At 45.4% G+C, this 22426-nt stretch overlaps 1 protein-coding gene across 8 annotated transcripts in view; it reads right to left on the minus strand.

Moving 5' to 3' along the window:
* KMT2C (lysine methyltransferase 2C) overlaps positions 1-22426 on the minus strand; it is a 979844-nt gene that overhangs the window by 409240 nt on the left and 548178 nt on the right. For 6 of the 8 annotated variants that reach the window (XM_029588444.1, XM_029588443.1, XM_029588442.1 and 3 more), the window contains 3 exons: positions 12013-12199; positions 7472-7576; positions 68-115 (listed from right to left, as the gene is read on the minus strand). In XM_029588444.1, the coding sequence (XP_029444304.1) occupies positions 68-115; positions 7472-7576; positions 12013-12199 (340 nt within the window). The remainder of the gene's footprint in view (positions 1-67; positions 116-7471; positions 7577-12012; positions 12200-22426) is intronic. The other 2 variants (XM_029588445.1, XM_029588447.1) reach the window with 2 other exon arrangements.

Consider the following 22426-nt stretch of genomic DNA (forward strand, 5'->3'; position numbering starts at 1 on the left):
TTCCCAGCTGAAATAAGGATAGATAACTACTTCTAAGCCATGGTTCATCCAAGGTTCAGTCTCTTACCAAATGGGGAGGGTGAGTTCTCGACCTGGAAAGTGCATAAATCAAGACCTACAGGACCCAAACCAGATAAAATGGATGATTATAACAAGAAAAAAAAGGGAAGAAAAAAAAACTAAGAAAAGAGTGCATGCTGAAAATGCTATGTGCAGTGATCAACAAAATCAGATATCAGTTTTTGATTCACTTGGAAATTTAGGGAAATTAATTTAGAATTTAAAATAGAGAAACAATGTGCACCCTCTTATTTTAGGGAGAACACATGAATTTGAGCTAACAGCAGTGCTTCCCAACCAGTATGCCATCAGGCCTGATTAGATGTGCCACAGAAAATTCACCATAGCTGGGGCTCAAATCCATACCAGCACCTAGGTTCTGCCTTCAGCACCTTAGAGCAACAAGACACCCCAGTGATGATTCTTAAATATGCAGGAGCTCCTTTCTGAGAACATGTGTAGTCAAGCATGCCTGTCCTTTCTGTCTACAACATGAGCCTCAGAATATGGGAATTAATGAGCATCAAGCAGGGCATGGATAGTTATGCCTCACTGTGCATCCTACACATTACACACAACACCTCCTCTTCTTCCTCCTGAGTCTCCTCTTTAGATCCTTTTAGCCTTTGTCTTATCACCAAACAGAATAAGGTGGGGAGAAGTGCACTGAGCACTGGATGTTACTCTGAGGGCTGCGAGCAGAAGCAGTGGAGAAAGTCTGGCAGTCACATGCAGCAACTAAGTTAACTAACTGATCTAGCTACCCATTCCACACCGGCTTTCCCCTTCTCCTGCACGTGTACGTAAAGGGAGTTGGTCCACTATGAAAGTTTCATGTGTTTCCGCCCATGCTCTCCCTAAAGACTGGTGGGGCTTTCAGTGCTTCCTTAAAGCTTCTTTTGCCTGCTCCACGGAGGCTGGTGTGCCTTACAACATTATTGTTAATGTAGGTATGCCATGGACTTGAACAAGTTGGGAAACATTGAGCTAACATAATAATATAAGATGTGCCAAGGATTTATCAAGCCCAGAATCCCATTTCTGACAGTGGCCAATCGAGATCACCAGAAATTACCTAGCAGATTCATTCCATGTTGCTCACTCTCAGGGATAAGAGGTGGTATTCCAATCTACCTGGCTAATACTTGTTTATGGACTTCTTTTCCAGGAACCTGTCCAAACTTCTTTCAAAGTCAATTATGCTAGCTAGTTGACCACATCCTTCAGCAACAAATTCCACAGCTTGATTATATATTAAGTGAGAAAAAGCAAATGTTGCTTACCTGTAACAGGTGTTCTCACAGGACAGCAGGATGTTAGTCCTCACATATGGGTGACATCACAGGATGGAGCCCTGTACGGAAAACTTTTCTGTCAAAGTTTCTACAAAGCTTTGACTGACACTGGCACACTGAGCATGCTCAGCCTGCAATTATCCCTGTGAGCCACAGGTGTCTCCCTCAGTCTCGTCCTATAGCTAAAAGCACAAGCGAAACTAAAATAAAAGTAAAAACGTATACAGACCCAACTCCGCGGGGTGGCGGGTGGGTTTCATGAGGACTAACATCCTGCTGAACCTGCGAGAACACCTGTTACAGGTAAGCAACATTTGCTTTCTCTCAGGACAAGCTGGATGGTAGTCCTTACATATGGGTGAGTTCCGAGCTGAGGATGCCCGAGAGTGCACCAAATGCACCCAAGACGCGTGGAAAGCACAATGATGGGGATGGAATTGGGAACGGAGGGCATCCTGAAACCCTTAATGGGTTAGTGGAAGGATGTTGGGTAGTTAAACCGAAAAGAATAAGAGTAGACGGACTGGCCAAACATGGAGCATGCCGGCTAGTCGTATCTAAGCAATAATGGGCTGCGAAGGTATGGAGAGAGTTCCAGGTTGAAGCCTGATAAATATGTACAAGCAGCAGCGGCCGAGGGGAAGCTATTGAGGCAGGGACGGACGCAACAGAGTGTGGTTACACACTGCGTTGTAGTGAAATGCCTGCTTGTTGGTAGGAAAAGAGATACAGACCATCAATTAGGAGGAATAGGTCTGTTTGCCCAGTGGAACTCGCAGGTTGACTCTTGCCACAGAAGGAAAGAGTTAGGTGGAATTCCTATGGAGTGTAGTGCGATCTAGATAGAATGCAAGTACACTATTACTGTCCAAGGAGTGGAAAAAACTCTTTCGCCTTGGTGAGAGAGGTGTTGGGAAAAATGGGCAGAGTATATTCTGAGTAAGGTGAGATGCAACGTCTACCTTAAGAATGGATATGAAGTTGGATACGTAAAACCACTTGGTCACGGAAGAATGCAGGGTCGGATGAGTATATAACAAGGTGTGTAACTCACTGACCCTGTTGGCAGAAATGAGATTTATGAGGGAAAGAATTTCCCATGCCAAACTGTGAAATGAGAGGAATGGAAAGGCTCGAACGGAGAACGTATGAGACTTATAAGCACGAAATATAGGTTCCATTCCGTGACTAGTGAAAATAGAGGCGGCTTGATCAGTGGATAATCCATGGTAAGCTGACTCAGAAGGGGTTTACCGTTAATCGGGTATCCCCATGCCCAAACGATACACCAATTGGAACAGAGGTGTACCTATGTGGAGGATGTCTGGGGAGCAGAATCTGAGGGAGCAAGAGAAAAGAGTGGTGTAGAAAAATAAAAAGGGAATACCCTTTTGTATGCGTCATGTGGTAAATCATGCCATTTTGAATGGTAGGATTTATATGTGGAAGGTTTCATGAAGCTACCAGTACCTGAGAACATCAGTGAGTCTACGATTTGAGACTGACTTGTGAGAAGGCGAATTAGTTACTGGTGTGATAGACTGAGAAGTATGGGAAGCATACTGGTCTCGGCTAGGACGTGGGTCTGAGGAACAGTCAACCCCGTCCCAGTTCAACATTAGAAGAGTGCTGGCTATGAGAGGCAGCAGAAGAGACACATTCAAGAGGCCCTTGATGGAAGAAAGGTGACTATGGGAACGCATTGGAAACATGTATAGGGAGTAGAATCTATGCACCGTATGGTTTGATTCGGACGCAGAGGGCAAGTTCGGTTGACCACAGCGTTAGAAGATCTTTCCCGCTACACAAGTAATCCGAGACCATTCGAGAGGATGGAAACCTACATGGAGAAGGTCTGCTACTGTGTTTAGTAAATCTCTTAGATAAGTGGCCCAAGGATACATGGAGTGAGCAAGGGCCAAGGGTAGAGCTGCGCAGCTTCCTTGCAGAGCAGCTAAGAGGTTGTGCGTGCTTGTGTATTGGAAAGCACATTGTCCCTATGCACAAAGATTTGTTGCAGAGGCAGTATTTGAAGGCATAAGAGTATAACGCATGGCTACAAGCTCCAGGAAGTTCATGTGAAACTGTGCCTGGAGTGGAGTAGATGCATATTGGGTTGAGAAGATTTTAGGTCAAACTTACAACCCTGAGTAAATGCGAGCATGAGCAGAATCAGACTAGGGTTTGGTTCTAGATCTGCAATATGGATGAGGGACGAAAGCGGTTGAACAGCTTAGACCCACTGATAATGGAATTTCACTGAATCTAACCCATTGCAGTTTTGGATCTATAAAGAAAGTGCATAGTGAAAAAACCCCATGGCCCGACAATGACGAATTGAGGGGCTGAGGTTATGGAAAATGCACGCAGGGACATGTAAGAATTTATTAGGATGTCTGAGCGTATGCTGGACAGGAAGGTCATTATGACTGTGGTGTCCAGAAGTGTTGTATAAGGGATTTATGGCAGTGACAGTAATCCCAGTTAGTAAATGTATAGTGAGTCATGAAGAAGTTAGAGCTCCTTGCGTGGACTGACTGTGGTTATGCAGCTGTCCATGCAAGGAAAAGTGTGAATGATGTTGCACTCCGCAAACAGCAGTCACCGATAGTGATTCAATGAATACCCCAGTTGCCGAAGCTGGTGCAACCGGCAGAGCTTGGGATTGTAATATTGTTGACTCACCATGAAGCACATAGAAAGATTAGAGGTAATGTACTTACTGCGATATGGAAGCATGGTGACGAGAGATACCATTTTACCTGTACCTTCTGAAGAAAGTTGATATTTCTGAGGTCCAGGATGGGTGGAGAGTAACTACTTTCTGTTGAAAGAAAGAATAGTGTAATTAAAACTCCCCAACCCCCCCCCCCCTCCCTGCACTTTGTAGCATCTGGGGGAAGTGTACCGGGAACTTTGGTACAAGGTGGGGTGGCCGCTCTGATATCCGGCCAGTTGGGAGACCAGGAGGTGTCCAACTGGAGGGGCTGATGTAATCTGGATATCACGTAACCTCCCACGGGAGCGTGAGCGGTAAAGTCTTACCCGCATTTCTGTGTGCTGTACAAGGAGAAATCGAGACCTGTCGTCAGGCTTCGAGGTGGACTTGCACTTGAGGCAGTATTTGCTGGATCTCGTGTTTAGCAGATCAGCGAATGCACCTGGAACTTTGGTTCTGAAGCAGGAACCAGAAGCCAGAGCATTAATCAGTACAGAGCCTCGTTGCTGAAGGAGGGAGGATGCCCTGATGCAATCCCAAAGAAATGATAGAGAGGTTTCTCTTGGTATTGTGGCTGACATAGCTAGCATAGCGATATGTGACACTAATACGGTTCTTGGAAGGTACATGACCTAGAACTTTTCGAACCATGTGGCTCGAATTAGAGAACACATCTCAATGGGAATGCCGCAGAAGCGGGTACTTACCATCCGACGTGGATCGCCGAAGGACGAGCCAGTGAAGATTGCTGGCTCAGTGGATTTCAGGAGTCATTGAGGGAGTGGACGCCCATCTCAACTCTGATGCCTGGTATGGTGGCGCAGGTATAGAGGAGATGGGCTGAGCGTGGCTGGCGCTACCACGGTAGTATTTTGTGGAGGGCCACAATCCCCCACTGATGTCGGTGGGGCACGCCTCGGGAACAGGGGATCCGATTAACAGCTCGTGAACCCGGCCCTCATCGCAGCGGCTCGATGTCTCGTGATGCCAATACAGAATTCTTCGGAACTCGTTCTAGTGTTTCTGGAGCACCAAGGACTGCCAATACTGTGCGGAACAGTGTCGATGGCAGTGGTGATGTTGCTCGGCCTGAGCATTGTCCAGCATCGAGAAGGATAGCGTCAGTGGCGGACGGTCACAGTGTTGGTGACAATGCATGCCACGGTGCTCGGCCTGGTCTTTCCAAAGCACCGAGATGGATGCCCTCGCTGTCTTGGATGGCAACTGATGACGGACTGTCAGCAAGCCTGCACTGCTCCTGGCACTATGTAGTGTCGTAGGCTAATACGGAGTTTTAATAAGAACCCAAAGCATGGAGCACTGTGTTCAGGCGAGGGCATTACGTGGCGGTGCTATGTTGGTATTGACGGTGTCAATGGCGGCCGAAGCAGCCTCGAGGGTATTGTCAAAAATAGATATGAAAAAATGTCGATGACTCGGCCAAAGCAATGACGACAGTGACGGAAGCACTGACGGCATCAGCGAAGGTATCTATGGAAACGATGTGGCATCGAATAATCCAAAAAACATCATTGGCATCGGAAAAATGATACCGGCATTGACGGAGTCGATTACTGCATCGATAGGAACGTCGAAGACACTGATGGAATGGACCCGGGCGCCGATGGCCCATCGATGGAATGGACCCGGGCATCAATGCCCATCGATGGAATGGACCTGGCAATCAATGGAAATGTCCTGGGCATCGATGGCATCAATACAATAAAGGATGGCATTGATGGAAATGACCCTGGCATCGATGGAAAGGCCCCGGGCGACGGTGGCATTGACCCGGGCATAGACCGCATCGACGAGATAAGGTGGACATCGATGGCATCCATCTGGGCAATGATGGCACTGATGAAACCCAGGGAAAAATCAGTGCCATGGATGAAAAACATGGATGGCACTGATAGAAACGATGCAGGGACCGATGGCATCAGTGTACCATGGGGGGAGGGGTACCAATGGCATCTAAGAATCCAGGACGGTCTGAAGGGGGTTCCGGCGGTAGCAATGGGGCATCGACTGCGCGAGGGTACAGAGGAAATCGAAGGACCTGAATCGACAGGGGCCCTGGCGGCAACAGAAACCGTGGAAGTCCCTGTCCCACTAGCGCTAATAATCAGGCAGAGTGTCACAGAGGGACACTCGCAGACTATGTGGGGCTAACTGAAAACATAGGGAGAGGGAAGGCCACAGTCGGTTGGCAGGCCAGGGAGGTGACAGGAACTGACCGAAAAAACAAGGCATAATACTCACCGAGCATTGAATAAACGTATGCGAAGGTAGACCCATGCAGGGAAAAGTGTTTGTGAAGTAAAAGTTTAAGCGTTTCCGTATGGAAAAAGTGTTAGAATTTCTCACAGAGCTCCTAACTTCTATGCTTACTGAAGAGCGGAAAAACGAAGACTGAGGGAGACACCTGTGGCTCACAGGGATAATTGCAGGCTGAGCATGCTCAGTGCACTCAGTGTGCCAGTGTCAAAGCTTTGTAGAAACTTTGACAGAAAAGTTTTCCATACAGGGCTCCATCCTGTGATGTCACCCATATGTGAAGACTACCATTCTGCCTGTCCTGTGAGAAATACTTTCTCTAATTTGTTTTGAATTTGCAACCTGTTAGTTTCATGAGGTATCCCCTAGTCCTTGTATTACCGGAAACCTGTTCCCTATTTTCTATTCCACCCCATTCATGATTTTATTAACCTCTATCAAATCCATTCTTATGTGTCTCTTTCTCCAAGCTGAAGAGTCCTAATTTATTTAGCCTTTTTCATAATGGAGCCGTTCTATCCCTTTTATCAGTCTATTGCCCTTTTCTGGACATTTTCTAGTTCTGCTACATCTTTTTTGAGACAGTGTGATCAGAAACACGCAATACTCAAGGTGCGGTTGCACCAGAATGCAACACAGAGAAATTATTGTAATTTTATAAAACAAGTAACCTTCAAAAGCAGTGCCTGTTTTGAATTTTATATATATATATATGACTTTAAAAAAAAAGCTCAAAACTGGTGGAAAGGGTACAGTAAACTCCATACAAAAGATATTGAAAAGTGGCTCAAATTTGACAGATTTAATCATAAATCAATCTACTATACATTTGTGTGGTAAATGATTTTGTTGAACATTGGATAAGCAACATGCTATATAACAGACGCTAAGTAAATTGCTTACTATCATCCCCAATACAAAGCAAACTGGTCAATTAAAAAAATTAAATTGTTCATAAAAGCAAGTGACAAATTCCTCTGCAATAAAGACAAAGGAAATATCTAACAAGTGTACATATAAAGGAGAAACATACAGCATATTGACCATGTGGTTATAATGCATTGAATGCTTTTATGATGATGACATTTCTCAATGGCTCCAATAGCTACAAAATGCATACCAGAATGACTTCCAGACTTTACAAGATCATCAGAAAATATTCCAAGGATATCATCATCTATGTTCATGACTTCTGAAAAGTCAGCTAAAGAATCATGGGCACCACCTAGAAATAAAATAAACACATATCTTCCTTTGAAGATTTTGACAGCAACCTGTGCATATCTATCTATATGTATAAAATAGGCTTAGTTCTCTGCATGCCTTGTCTGTCTGTCGGAAATCTGTAGAGTGCACACGTGCATTCCACCATTCACAGAGGAGCATAGGTGTATCCTTTGGGGCATGTGCATACTCCCAACTACATGCAGACATGGGAACTTTTGTGAGTAGTTCAGGGACTGGTGGCACATGCATGCATTCCCTGCCCTTGAGCAATGTTTGTAGCACCATAGGCAGGATGAGGGATATCCAAGTCTGTGGGACCAGAAGGAAGAACAGCGACTCCCAGGGCATGAGACCAGAGGCACTTACAGAAACTCTTGGGGTTGTAGGCTTGAAGAGAGGCAGAGGAAACAGAGTGGAGGAGCAAAAATGAACACATGCTTGGGTGAAGCTGGAAGATGATTGAAAGTGCTGTTGTCTAGCAGGGAGAGGGGCAGTGGTAGGGGTGGGGGTGGGGGAGTATTATTATTGTTCCACAAATGTTTTGAGGGTATCCGCTAACTCTGAAATATTTTCTGAGTATTCTAAGCTACCTTTGAAGTAGTGACATGCTGGGATTTTGTCTTACAAAATCAACAATTCATGTAATTGAAAAGCTGGGTATGACAATTTTCTAATGATACAAAATATTTACTAAATAAGTCTGAACTAACCAACCATTTAATAGTTTGTAGAAAGGTCATAAGAAATTTGGTGTACTGGAAAAAGAAACAGTTCCCTCTTCTTCCCCGAGGGACTCCTGCTCCAGAGAGCTGATACATTGCATCTTATAATTTCAGCAAAAAACTTAAACACTCATTTGCCACAAGTTTTATTGAAATTAATACTCTGGTGAAATAGAGTGCAAAGGAGCAATCTTCAATTTAAAATTTAGTATGCATTTTTCTATTTAGAATTTTTAATTATTCAAAAATATATACCTTCAAAGTTGATTTAATATAGTTTTCTTATAAATATTCAATGAAGTGAAAAATCATATTTCACAGCTTAAACAAAATGTGTGTAGAATTGTGTAACAGCAGAGGTGGGCAAGTTAAAATCATTGATAAGTGAGCAGATCAGAGCTGAGCTTAGGAATATGACTTGGCTCCAAGAGCTAAGCACAAACTAAGCCAAATTAATTAACACAGAAATAAAGAACAGGCAAACCATATTAGAACTAAAATAAGTATCTATGAAAAAGTCATATTTGTTTTTTGATTAACAAAATCTCTGGTGATATTGCTTTTTATAATAACCATTAAGACTAAAACAAAGAACACTGAAATGGCTGTGTAAGATTTATTAAACACTTAACTATTTTAAATTAATCAGAACAAAATGTGCAGGCGAGTCAAAAATTACCAAGTATCATATTTTGGTTGATAAAGATGTTTGTGTGTTGACATATGGCCAGTTGTTTCCTTTACTTTTTCAACCTTCTCCCCTTTATTTCCCACTGCCTGTTTCTTCCATCCTTTTTCTCTCCACAGCTTATTTTATTCCTCCTTTTCCTGTACACTCCTTGCTGCATTCTTCCCACTAAGTCCTAGCCCTGCCACATCTTACCTTCCCCCTCTCCTAGCAATGGTAACATGGAATAGACTTCATTTTTGGGTACTTGCCAGGTTCTTATGACCTGGATTGGCCACTGTTGGAAACAGGATGCTGGGCTTGATGGACCCTTGGTCTGACCCAGTATGGCATTTTCTTATGTTCTTATGTTCTTTCCCTAGCTGCATTCTAGAGATGTGAATCGTGTGCCCGATCGTCAACGATCGGGTTTGGCTAGAGGGAGAAAAAAATCTGATCGCTGGAGATGTGAATCCCCTAACCCCTTGAACCCCCCCAAAACTTTTTATGAGTACCTGGTGGTCCAGTGGGGGCGCGGGGACCGATCTCCCGCTCTCGGGCCATCAGCACCATTTTGGCTGCCACTCAAAAATGGCGCCGATGGCCAGATTAAAAAAAAAAAACCCACCCAACCCTTTAAAGATAACCCCTTAGCTTCTCCCACCCTCCCGATCCCCCCAAAACATTTTTAAATTACCTGGTGGTCTAGTGGTGGTCCCGGCCATCCAGTGCTCCTACCATGTGACAGGGGCCGGCCAATGGCACGGATACCCTGTCACATGGTAAGGGCAAAGGGCCATCGGCGCCATCTTTATGATTGGCAGCCGACGGCCCGAGAATGGGAGATCGCTCCCGGGACCACCACTAGACCACCAGGTAATTTAAAAATGTTTTGGGGGGATCGGGAAGGTGGGAGAAGCTAAGGGGTCATCTTTAAAGGGTTGGGTGGGTTTTTTTTTTAATCGGGCCATCGGCGCCATTTTTGAGTGGCAGCCAAAATGGCGCCGATGGCCCGAGAGCGGGAGATCGGTCCCTGCGCCCCCACTAGACCACCAGGTACTCGTAAAAAGTTTTGGGGGGGGGTTCGGGGGGTGAGGGAAGATAAGGGATTAGTTTTATAGGGTCGGGGTGGGTTTGGGGTTGTTTTGGTGTGCCGGTTTTCCCGCCCTCCCCCCAAATAACTCCCGTTAGAGGACACTAACGGGAGTAACGATTTTTCACAATAAATCGTGAAAATTTCTATTGTATCGCGCACTGTACCGATTTTTGACGATTTAAAAAATATCGGACGATTTTTTTAAATCATCAAAAAACGATTCACATCCCTACTGCATTCTCTTCCCAGTCTGCAGTTAGCTCCTTGCCACAAAGCTCTACTAAGCATGGCTGAATTCTACATTACAAGGCAGCTCTCATGATGTTCTTGTGGTGGCTTACTTCTTCCAGTGCCTCAAGAACAATGTGGTGGCGAGTGGCAATGCAGAACACAAGTTTCTTTGGTAGAGACATGCAGTACTAGCTGCAGGCTAAGGATAACTTCAAAGAGTTGGACTTAGTCTGAGGAGGCAGTGAGTCTGGGGTAAATATGACTCAGCTCATGTTTGGCTCAGCAGAATGATAAAACAACTCAGAACCAGGTACTGAGCTTGAGCCTTATAAGGTTCACTCTACTCTAAGCATATCATTTGGTACTATTCTCTACAACACTGGTTCCCAACGATTTTTATGTTGTGGCCCATCCAGCACAGGGCTCACTTCATCATGGCATACCATCACTATTCTTATCTCCCACTTCTCTGGCATCAGTACACTCTTTTCTTTCCTCCTACACCCATCAACATCATCACAATCTCTTCAATACCACCCCTCCACATGATGGCTTCACGAAATGACGGTATATAAAACTCAACAAATAAATAAATCTTCTCTTCCCTTCCTACTTCCCTCTCATGTTACCATTCCCTTCCCCTCTTTTGCCTCTCCCTCCACCTCCTGCAATCATCACTTTCTCTTCCCCTCCCCCTCCCTCCATTCCTTCCACCTGGCATAACAACTTTCTCTTCCTCTCCTCTGGCATCATTTCCTTCTGCTCTCTTCCCTCTCCCTTAACCTACCAGCATCATCATCACCTTCTCTTCTCACCTCCTCTCTAGCATCATCTCCTTCTCTTCCCTCACCCCTGGCATCATCACATTCTTCTCCCTTCCCTGTTCCCCAACCATCATCATAACCTTCTTTTCCCTCTTCACCCACCCCCTGGAATCATCACTTTCCCTTTCCTCTACCCCTCTGGCATCATCACCTTTTCTTCACTTCCCACTCCCCCCAACCATATCCCTGCATCTCCTCCTTCTCTTCCCTCTCACCTGGCATTATCATCATCATCATCTTTGTTCTTCCTTCACCCCCTAGCAGAATCACCTTTCCTATCTCTTCCTACCCTCTGGCATCACCTTTCCCTCCCTTTCCTTTCCTTCCACGCTTCCCCCTTCCAGCATCACTTTCTCTTTCCTTCCCTCTCCTCCATCATCCCCAGCACATTCAGCTGTCCTTTCTTCACCACCATGTCCTGCACCCAACAGATGTCTGCCACCAGAACTTACCTGCTGGTGCTTCTTCCTCCTCTGCCAAGTTTCCTCTTCAATTGGAAGCACATGGGGCCAGTATTACTTGGTTGAGACTATGGAGCCCTGTGCAGTTTCAGTTGCAGAGAAGAGACAGCAGAGGGGGAAGCTGAAGCAGCAGCATATAAACACTGCTCTCTGACACTCCCTAATGATAGGATGACATTCTGTTGACTGTCCATTGTACAGGGAAAGATAAAACAGCCCCGGCACCCCAATGTCCTGCAGTATACCTGTGTGTCAGCTCTGGCACACCTGATGGGAAACACTGCTCTATAAATATACTTGCATACTGAAAAGATGATTTTGTATAAATAAGATTAGAATACAGCAAATTTTTCCTGATTCTACAAAGATAAAAACAAAATAAAAAAAATCAGAAAATGAAAAATGCAACAATTTTAGCTTCAGCTTTACAAACCTTGAGCTCGCTGCTTTGATGGAAATAGAGTTGAAGCTGAACTAAGCAGAGGGTCTGAAGTGGGATCCAGAAAGCTTGTGCCCATAGTAGTTTTCATTAAAAATGTTGGTGGCTCATCTGGTAAATTCCGCAGGTTCATCTTGCTTTGTCTGCTGGTATCCAAGAGATCTTTTCCAAAAAAGGCTTCCTATACAAAAATGAGCAACACTTTTGTAAATGATTTATTGTAATGTATATTATTATTATATTCATTACAAAGACAATGGAGTAGAGGAGTAGCCTGGTGATTAAAGCAGCAAGCTGAAGACCAGGGAAACCAGGGTTCAAACCCTGCTTCTCCCACTGATGCTTCCTGTCATTTTGGTCAAGTCAATTCACCTTCCATTGCCTCTGGTACAACACTGATTGCAAGTCCTGCTGGGTAGGGAAAGAACTACAGGAGCTGAATTGTAACTCACTTTTGAGCTCAGATATGGAAAAGGAAAGCTATTAAATCTAAAACAGTTTCCTAGCATTTCTTAGTTTTGGGGTAGTTTATCTGGGATTAGTTTGCCCAGCTGCCTCATTCTGTAGTTCGAGTTTGCAGCTCAACTGGGTCATGTCCCATCTGGGTCTATGATGTAGAAGGTCTTCAATCAATGTCACCTGGAGTTTTTCTCTACTTTTAATCCCTCATTTCTCCTATCTAGCTCAAGCATTATAGAGCTAGTCTTCTGAAATCTGGCACAAGTATGTGCTTATGATAGGCTGAAGATGTCATTACTAAGTGATGGCAGAAACACCCTCCCTCCTGAGCATTATAAAGACTGCAACCACTGCATCACCAGCCCCAGAAGACCCAACATGCAGGAGCTGGGTATGAAAACTGAACTCTGGTCTTCTGTATGCTATTCTTATTTTTCTGGAGTACTATCCCTATTTTCTCCTGGGGTGGGCTTCCGTACACTACTTGATTTTGTCCATGGCATACCTCAAGACTTCCATGTACTATTCTTCTACGTCCTCTTGAATATCTTATTTCATTTTTTATCCTTAGTTACTACTTTAAGCCCTAATATTTCACTGGTTTTCTCTCCATTTCTGTAGTGGCATTGCTCTTACTCATCCTAGAACAATTGGACAAATGCGCACACAACAATTTTCTCCAACTGAGAGTTTATAAGAGGTTCTCTTGTTGAACAAGATGACAATTCTCAGCTGCAATCAGGGGCGGATTGCAGGAAAATATCAGCCTGGGGGAGATTGTGAAAACCGGCCCAAGGGGTATCTTACTCCCTTGTGCACTTTCTCTGCAGCACATACATCAACATGCCAAGTCAATTCTGAAACCTGGCAAAATTAAGCCCAATTATCTTCAAATTAAATGTCACATTTTTCCTCAATAACTAAGAAATAGACCATACTCTAGACCAACAGTAAGTAACCAAAGCTGTAGTCCCTCATTTCATCCATGCAAATCAGTTGGGGTCACTTTGCAGAATACTTCACCTTAGATATATATATGTAGAACACACAGACCCTCACCAAATACAAAATGAAGAGATAATAAAGTATAAATAGAAACATGCAGACAAAAACAACTTGAAACCACAACAAGCCAGACGTATGGAATGGAAAAACAAATATCATTCCTCACTAAATATCAAACAATAACATCAAGAAATACAAAGCAACAATCATAACAGTAAATGCAAACTCATAAAAAGAATAAATATTTCTAAACAGCTGCTGAAAAGATCATCCAATGATTACAAACATATAACTTTGTTTTTCTTAAATTTCCCAAACATGGATAAAATATTTCAAAATAGCAGACAGCAAACACCCCCCAATAAATGAAAATTGGTTCTTACCTGCTAATTTTCGTTCCTGTAATACCAACGATCAGTCCAGAAAAATGGGTTGGGTATCCCTACCAGCAGGTGGAGTCAGAGAACAATTAGAACTTTGGGCACTGCTACATAACGAGAGTTCCACCTGCAGTCACTCAGTATTGACCTGTACCAAAGCCCATGCTAACAGAACTAAATAACGAAGGGTAGCACACCCAATCAAATTTCCGGACTATTCCTTCGCCGCTGGCAAAAACCAGACCGAACAACTGCTAAAAACTGCTCCATGAATCATGTCTGCAAAAAAGGAGCTTCAACAATAAAAAACGTAAGCAGGTTATGACCAAGATAGTCTTTCGGTATCTGAAGAAAGGGGTGGGCCTCTGGACTGATCTGTGGTATTACAGGAATGAAAATTAGCAGGTAAGAACCAATTTTCATTTCCTGAACATACCCAGATCAGTCCAGAAAAGTGGGATGTACCCAAACCATCCTACACTGGGTGGGAACCTGAAAGACCCGCACGAAACACACTCTCCCCGAAGGACGGTTCATCAGAAACCTTAACATCCAATTGGTAATGTTTCGTAAAAGTGTGAATAGACGACCACACTGCCACCCTACAGATCTCCTGAGGCAACAGTAACTGATACTCTGCCCAGGAAGTAGCCTGAGCCCTAGTGGAATGAGCTCTGAGACCCAAAGGCACCTGTTGTCCTCGGGCTATGTATGCCGTGCAAATGGTTTCCTTAATCCATCGAGATATGGTCGCCTTTGATGCTTTGTCCCCCCTTCTTTGGGCCACCAAAGAGAACGAACAAATGATAAGAACGTCTGAAGTCATTGGTAATCTCCAGATAATACAATAAGGTGTGCCGCACATCCAAAAGATGAAGGTCTCTGTTCTGAGAAGACTCCCGGGACCAGTTAGGGAACCCAGGAAGCTCCATAGTTTGATTGACATGAAAGGCTGAAACCACCTTAGGGACAAAGGACGGAACCGTACGTAACAATACCCGATCGTAGAGAATCCGAAGAAAAGGATCCCGACAAGGCAGCGCCTGCAACTCTGAGATCCGACAGGCCGAGCAAATGGCAACCAAAAGCACCTTTTTCAAAGTCAAATCTTTCAGCGAAACTCCACGAAGAGGCTCAAAAGGAGCGCCACATAGAACTCACAGGACTAAATTCAAACTCCAATCGGGACACACTGAACAGATGGGAGGGCGCAAATGTTTGACCCTCTTAAGAAACTGAGCAATATCCGGATGCGCTGCCAGCGAACAGCCGTCAAAGTTTCCCCGCAAGGCACCTAGAGCTGCAACTTGTACATGAAGGGAATTGAACGCTAAGCCCTTAGCGAGGCCCTGTTGCAGAAAGTCAAGCACCTGAGGAACATGCACCGCTAAAGGGTCGCAGGAACGCTGATGACACCACGTCTCAAAAAGCTTCCAAACTCTCACACAGGCCATAGAGGTAGCTGGATGTCTCGACTGTAGGAGGGTGGAAATGACTTGTTCTGAATAATCCCTCAAGCGTAAACGTCTCCTCTCAAAAGCCAAGCTGCGAGAGAGAAGCGATCCTCCCGATCCGAAAATATGGGCCCCTGATGGAGCAGATGCGTTAGATGAGCCAGCTGAAATGGACCCTCTAAGAGCCAAGCGTACCAGATCTGCGAACCATGGATGACGTGGCCACTCCGGCGCCACCAGAATCACCCTTCCCGGGTGCCGCTCTATGTGACGGAGAAGCCAACCTATGAGGGGCCAGAGCGGGAAGGCATACAAAAGAAACCCTGTGGACCAAGGACACACAAGAGCGTCTATGCCCACCGAGCCCTGTTCTCGGCGACGGCTGAAAAAACGAACTGTTTTTGTATTCGCCTGCGTTGCCATCAGATCTAGCTAAGGAGATCCCCATCTGGCGCAAATGAGATTCCACGCCTCGAGAGATAGTTCTATTTCCCTGGGTCTAGTTGCTGACAGCTGAGATAATCGGCTTGCACATTCTCTACTCCCGTGACATGGGGGACTTCGAGTCCCGCCTTCCCAGTTGATGTACGCCACCATTGTCACATTTTCCAAGAAGACTCGCACCATTCTGCCCTGTATCCAGGGAAGAAACGCCCGCAGGGTCAGATGTACAGCCCTGGTCTCGAGCTGGTTTATAGTCCAGGATCTTTCCATTGCCGACCAGAGCCCTTGGGCGGACCTGTCTGCACACACTGCCCTCCAAACTGAGAGGCTGACATCGGTGGAGATTATCAGCCAATTCAGATTGTCCAAATCCACCCCCCATTCCAGATTGTCCAGTGACAGCCACCATGACAGACTGGTTCTGGATTCCGGAAGTAGAGGCATTGGTAGATGGAATTGCTCTGACACCAGGCTCTAGCGAGACAAAAGCGCATGCTGTAAAGGTCTTAAGTGAGCGAACGCCCAAGGAACCAAGTCTAAGGTTGAAGCCATGGAGCCCAGGACCTGAAGATGATGCCACTCTTTGGGATTGTTCCTTTGAAGAAGGGAATGTATTTGTTCCTACAACTTCCCTATTTGGTCCGCCGCTAGAAACACTTTGCCCAGCATGGTATCGAATTGTGTTCCGAGATAGATCAACTTCTGAGTGGGTTCCAAGTGACTCTTCTGCACATTGGTTTACCCAACCTAGGGATCGCAATGTGAACATCACCATGTGCACCAATCTCTCGCAGTCCTCCCGAGACTTCGCACAAATCAACCAGTCATCCAGGTACGGGTGGACCAAGATTCCCTCCTGACAAAGGAAGGCCGCCACCATCACCATGGTGAACATGCGAGAAGCTGATGTGAGACCAAATGGGAGGGCTCGAAATTGGAAGTGTCATCCCAAGACCTTGAACCGCAGAAACCTCTGGTGATTCAGCTGTATAGGAATGTGTAATTACGCCTCCGTGAGGTCCAGAGAAGTGAGACACTCCCCTTTTTGAACCGCGACCATCACTGTCCTCAGGGTTTCCCTACGAAAACGAGGAACCCGAAGGCAACGGTTCACCTTCTGCAGATCGAGGATGGGCCAAAACGTGCCCTCCTTCTTGGGGACCACAAAGTACACAGAGTACCGACCTCCTCCCTGTTGAGCCTCCAGAACTGGGACAATAGCTTTGAGCTTGAGAAGATGTTGTAGAGTCACCCGGACCGCCTCTCGCTTGACACTTGAGGCCACTCGGGACTCCACAAAAACCTGGACAGGGCACGAGAACTCCATTACATACCCATCTTTGATCACTTCTAAGACCCAGTGGTCTGATGTAATTCTTGCTCAATCTGTGTAAAAGTTGGATAATCTGACTCCGACAGCTTCGACGATGGAATGGGTGCTCGTGGCTGAGTCTCCCACTCCCGGGTCACTAGTTTGCGAACCTTCTTAGGCAGAGGAAAAGATGTTGTGGGACCCCTAATGCCCTCGAGGACTGGACTGACGCCCTCGTTGGCAGACTCTTCATGAGAAACCTTAAGTCCCAGAACTTCAAGGACCTGGGGAATAAGGGGTCTTAACTCATCCCACTTGAATAAATGCACCATGCTGGGGTCATCCCCCTCCACAGGAGGGTCACTGGGCTCATCCGGATCATCAGTATCCATATCAGTGGATCAGGCCGCAGATCCGGGTCTGCCACCCCTACTACCCCAGAAGCTGGCGTCGCCCCATACCCCGGGATCGGAACTCGCATACCCTGGGGAGAATCCCCTGTGGGGTGAGCCTGTTTAGGGAGGCGCCGACAAGGGTCCGTACCCCGACCTCTTTTCTCAAGTGGATCCAAACCTGCCCCCAGGAGACTGAGCCGCTTTACTGCCGAGCGTTTCCTTGCCAGGAAAGCCTGGTGCATAAGGAAGACAAATTCTGGGGAAAACCCCTCCGGGTCCCCCTCCCCCACTGGAGAGTCGGCTGGGGTGATGATATCAGTTCCCCCGGTGAGGTCTTCTCTCACTGGGGCTAGAACAGGTGGAGAATCCTCTTCCCGTGAAGCCGAAGGCAAGACAGACGTTCCCTCCCCAAGGGAGGAGGCAAGAAACCCTGAAGGGCCCTCTAACCCTGGGGAACACACTGCGCATAAGGAGGCAGCATCTAATGCTTGGCCGCGTGACCCACACACGCGGCAGGCCTACGATTCTGTTTTCAGTCCCATTCGCAGCAGCACACCGATAGTCTGAAGTGAAAAAGAAAAGGGCGCGAATAAAAAAAAAAAAAAAAAGAAATGCTTAGCGCTGCAACGCAGAGAAAATTTCAGTCAGGCAGGGCCGGAAAAAACAAACTTTTCATGCTGTGGGATAAGAGACTACCAGCTGAGGAGGGAAAAAAAAACACGCGCAGCCGTGCCATGGGAAAGGAGCCTGTCTATAGTGAAATCGCAAGGCCCCCAGCAGGGAAGCGGCAAATAAACGAGGCACACGTATAAAAACTCACCCTTGCCCTAAGAAAATGACCCGGAGCCCCGGGAGCTGAGGGGAACACTGCTGACAGCTTCCCCGGCCGGCCTTAAACGACCTGGCCCCTCCTGCACCTCTCCTTACCTCAGCACTGAAGACGGTCAGTCAGCTGCAGTGAAAACAGTTTTTTTTTTTCTTTTTAAATTAAACTTTACCAAGACACAGAGAAAAGTTGTTGCAGGAGACAAGGGAGCAGCTGTAGCAGAGAAGGTGGTGAGTAGCCAGGAGCCCCTGGTCATCAGACACCGAACTGTGGCAGGTGAAACCCTGACAGGAATGTCCAATTCCCCGGACGCCCGGCTTCTACTGAGGGATGGCCCACGAAGGTGCCTAACACCTCAGGAAGTGACTGTAAACCAAAAAATTAAATTCAAACTAACTAAATAAAAAATATAACTAAAGACTGCAGGTGAGCATCTGTACCACCCACTGGAGTCAGAGAAATACTGAGTGACTGCAGGTGGCACTCGTTATGTAGCAGTGCCCAAAGTTCTAATTGTTCACTGACTCCACCTGCTGGTAGGGATACACAACCCACTTTTCTGGACTGATCTGGGTATGTCAGGAATTAAAATTAAAGCTAAATTAAATCCCCTGCTCTCCGTATCTGGGAACTTTAGATTCCAGTCACCCTGTCAAGGATTAGTAAAGGGTGAGAGTTATGCACAGCTTTCTTCTCTCTTTAACACACTTGTTCATTCTCACACAAACTCCCTTATATTCTCTCTCACACATGCTCACTAGATCACACGCTGTCTCAAGTACATGCTCACTGGCTCACATGCTCTCTCTTTTCACAGACATGCTCACTGTGTCACACTCATGCTCACTGGCTCATTTGCTCTCTCATATACATGATCACACACATGTTCACTGACTCATTCTTGCTCACACAGATGCTCACTGACTCAATCGCTCTCTTTTATACTCACACACAGGACCACTGGCTTAAATAGTCCTCTTGCTCAAACATATGCTCATTGGCTCACTCATTCTCTTTCGTTCACAAGCATGCTCTGGTAACCACAAGCCCGACAGTATTATGCAGTGCAACAATGGAAAAGCAGAAACATAATCACAACTCACAAAACATCAAGCAATAAAATCAAGAGATATAAGACATCATTCATAATATTAAAACCATGAAAAGAAAGAATATATCAAAGCAGCTGACTAACACAGGGGGCCCAATATTCAAAGGGCGTTCAGCACTACTTAGCCAGATAAGTAGGACTTATGTAGTTAAGTTGCAGCCGCAGAATATGCGCTTACATTTACTAGCTGCTTCTTAGCCATACAAGTCTGTTATATGGCTAAAAAAATAGCTGCATTAATTTGTGGGCGGGCAATGCGTGGAGCAACTTAGCCACATAACTTATGCAACTAAATAGCAATATTTTGTCTTAGCTGCATAAGTTTACCAGCTACGTTAGATGGTTACAACTGATACAGCTAAGTACAAATATATATGTGTATATATATTGATAAGGCCGTGCTGCTGAATATACCGTGTAATTTAGCCGAAAAAGTTATACCCAGCCAAGTTACTTAAATGGCCATCTTTCAATATTGGTCACCTAATAATTTAAAAATTCACATAAATTTGTTCTAATATTTCCCAAACACCAATAAAATATTTCAAAAGAGCAGACACAATCAATAACGCCCCAAAATTTAAAATAATTAAAAATTAAATAATTAAAAATCTCCAGCTCTCCATACCAGTAAATAAATAAATACCTAACATCTTTCAATTTTCCAGAGATTGTTGTGAATATGGGTAAAGAAGGCCAAACAATCTTTATCCTCTCTCTCTCCTTAACACACATAGGCACTCTCTCTCCTTAACACACATAGGCACTCTCTCTCTCATACACACATGCAGGAACTCTCATAAACACATGCAGGTGCGCTCTCTCATACACATGCAAGCGCTCACTCATGCACATATTCAAGCTTTCTTTCATACACACATGTAGGTGCTGTTTCATACATGCAGACATTTTCTCATATGCACACTTGCAAGCTCTCTCTCATATACAACATGCAGGCTCAGTCTCATGCACATAGTCAGGCTCTCTTTCTCTCTTTCGTACACACATGGCACGCACTCTCTCTCATGCACATATTCAGGCAAAAGTGACATAATATGATCAAATTTGAATTAATGACTGGAATGGGGGCAATAAGTAAATCCACGGCTCTAGCACTAAATTTTCAAAAGGGAAAATTTGATAAAATGAGAAAAAGTTAGGAAAAAACTGAAAGGTGAAGCTACAAAGGTAAAAAGTGTGCAACAGGCATGGATATTGTTAAAAAATATCATCCTAGATGTAGTTGAGATGTATTCCACGCATCAAGAAAGGTGAAAGGAAGGTAAAACAATTACTAACATGGTTAAAAGGTGAAGTGAAAGAGGCTATTTTAGCCAAAAGATTCAAAATTTTGAAGAAGGATTCATCAGAACAAAATATGATAAAGTATAAGCATTGGCAAGTTAAATGTAAGCCACTGATAAGACAGGCTAAGAGAGAATTTGAAAAGAAGTTGGCCATAGAGGCAAAAACTCATAATTAAAACTTTAAAAAATATATCCAAAGTAGAAAGACTGCAAGGGAGTTGGTTGGACCGTTGGATGATCAAGGGATTAAAGGGGCACTAAGAGAAGATAAGGCCATTGTGGAAAGATTAAATGATTTCTTTGCTTCGGTGTTCACTGAAGAGGATGTTGGAGAGAGACTCATTCCGTAAAAGGTTTTCCTGGGTGATGATTCAGATCAACTGAACCAAATCACGGTGAACTGGAAGATGTGGTAGGCCTGACTGACAAATAGAAGAGTAGTAAATCACCTGGACCGGATGGTATACACCCCAGCATTCTGAAAGAATTAAAATAATGAAAATTTAGACCTATTTCAATTAATTTGTAACCTATCATTAAAATCATCCGATGTACCTCAAGTTTGGAAGATGGCCAATGTAACCCCTATATTGAAAAAGGGATCCAGCGGTGATCTGGGAAACTATAGATCGGTGAGCCTGACTTCAGTGCTGGGAAAAATCGTGGAAATGTTATAAAGAATAAAATCACAAAACATTTAAATAGGCATGGTTTGATGGGGCACAGCCAACATGGATTTACCCAAGGAAAGTCTTGCCTCACAAATCTCCTACATTTTTTGAAGGGGTGAATAAACATGTGGACAAAGGTGAATCAGTAGATGTGGTGCATTTGGATTTTCAGAAGGCATTCTACAAAGTCCCGCATGATAGGGGTGTGCATTCGTTTTCGCCGTATTGGCGATCCGCAACGTATGTTGCACTATTCGTTGTATTCGTGGGGAAAGCGAAACGTATCGCGATTCCCCACTAATACAACGAATTTTCGCCGAATTGCTCGGCCGCCAATTTAAACAACCCCCCCACCCTCCTGATCCCCCCCAAGACTTACCAAAACTCCCTGGTGGTCCAACGGGGGGTCCGGGAACCATACCCTGCACTCACACACCCTCGGTACCAGTATCAAAATGGCGCCGATAGCCTTTGACCTACTATGTCACAGGGGCTACTGGTGCCATTGGTCAGCCCCTGTCACATGGCCATCGGCACCATCTTGTGCTCCTACCATGTGACAGGGGCTGACCAATGGCACCGGTAGCCCCTGTGACATAGTAAGGGCAAGGCTATCGGCGCCATTTTGATTCCTGGCATCCAACATCACAAGTGCAGGAAATTGCTCCTGGACCCCCGCTGGACCCCCAGGGACTTTTGGCCAGCTTGGGGGGGGGGCCTCATGACCCCCACAAGACTTGCCCAAAGTCCAGCGGGGGTCCGGGAGCGACTTCCTGCACTCGGGCCATATTGCCAGTATTCAAAATGGCGCCGGCGCTACCTTTGCCCTTACTATGTCACAGGGCCGACGGCCGAGGGTGTGTGAGTACAGGGTATGGTTCCCGGACCCCCCGCTGGACCACCAGGGAGTTTTGGTAAGTCTTGGGGGGGGTCAGGGGGGTTGGAGTAAATTTAATTTTAGCCAGGTAACGAATAGATTAAGACATATAACCGCATCGGGGCGCCATACGGACATATGCAACGTATCTGCCCCATGACGAATAC

This window comes from Rhinatrema bivittatum, chromosome 2 (genome assembly GCF_901001135.1).
Source record: "Rhinatrema bivittatum chromosome 2, aRhiBiv1.1, whole genome shotgun sequence".
In the NCBI taxonomy this organism is placed as follows: Eukaryota; Metazoa; Chordata; class Amphibia; order Gymnophiona; family Rhinatrematidae; genus Rhinatrema; species Rhinatrema bivittatum.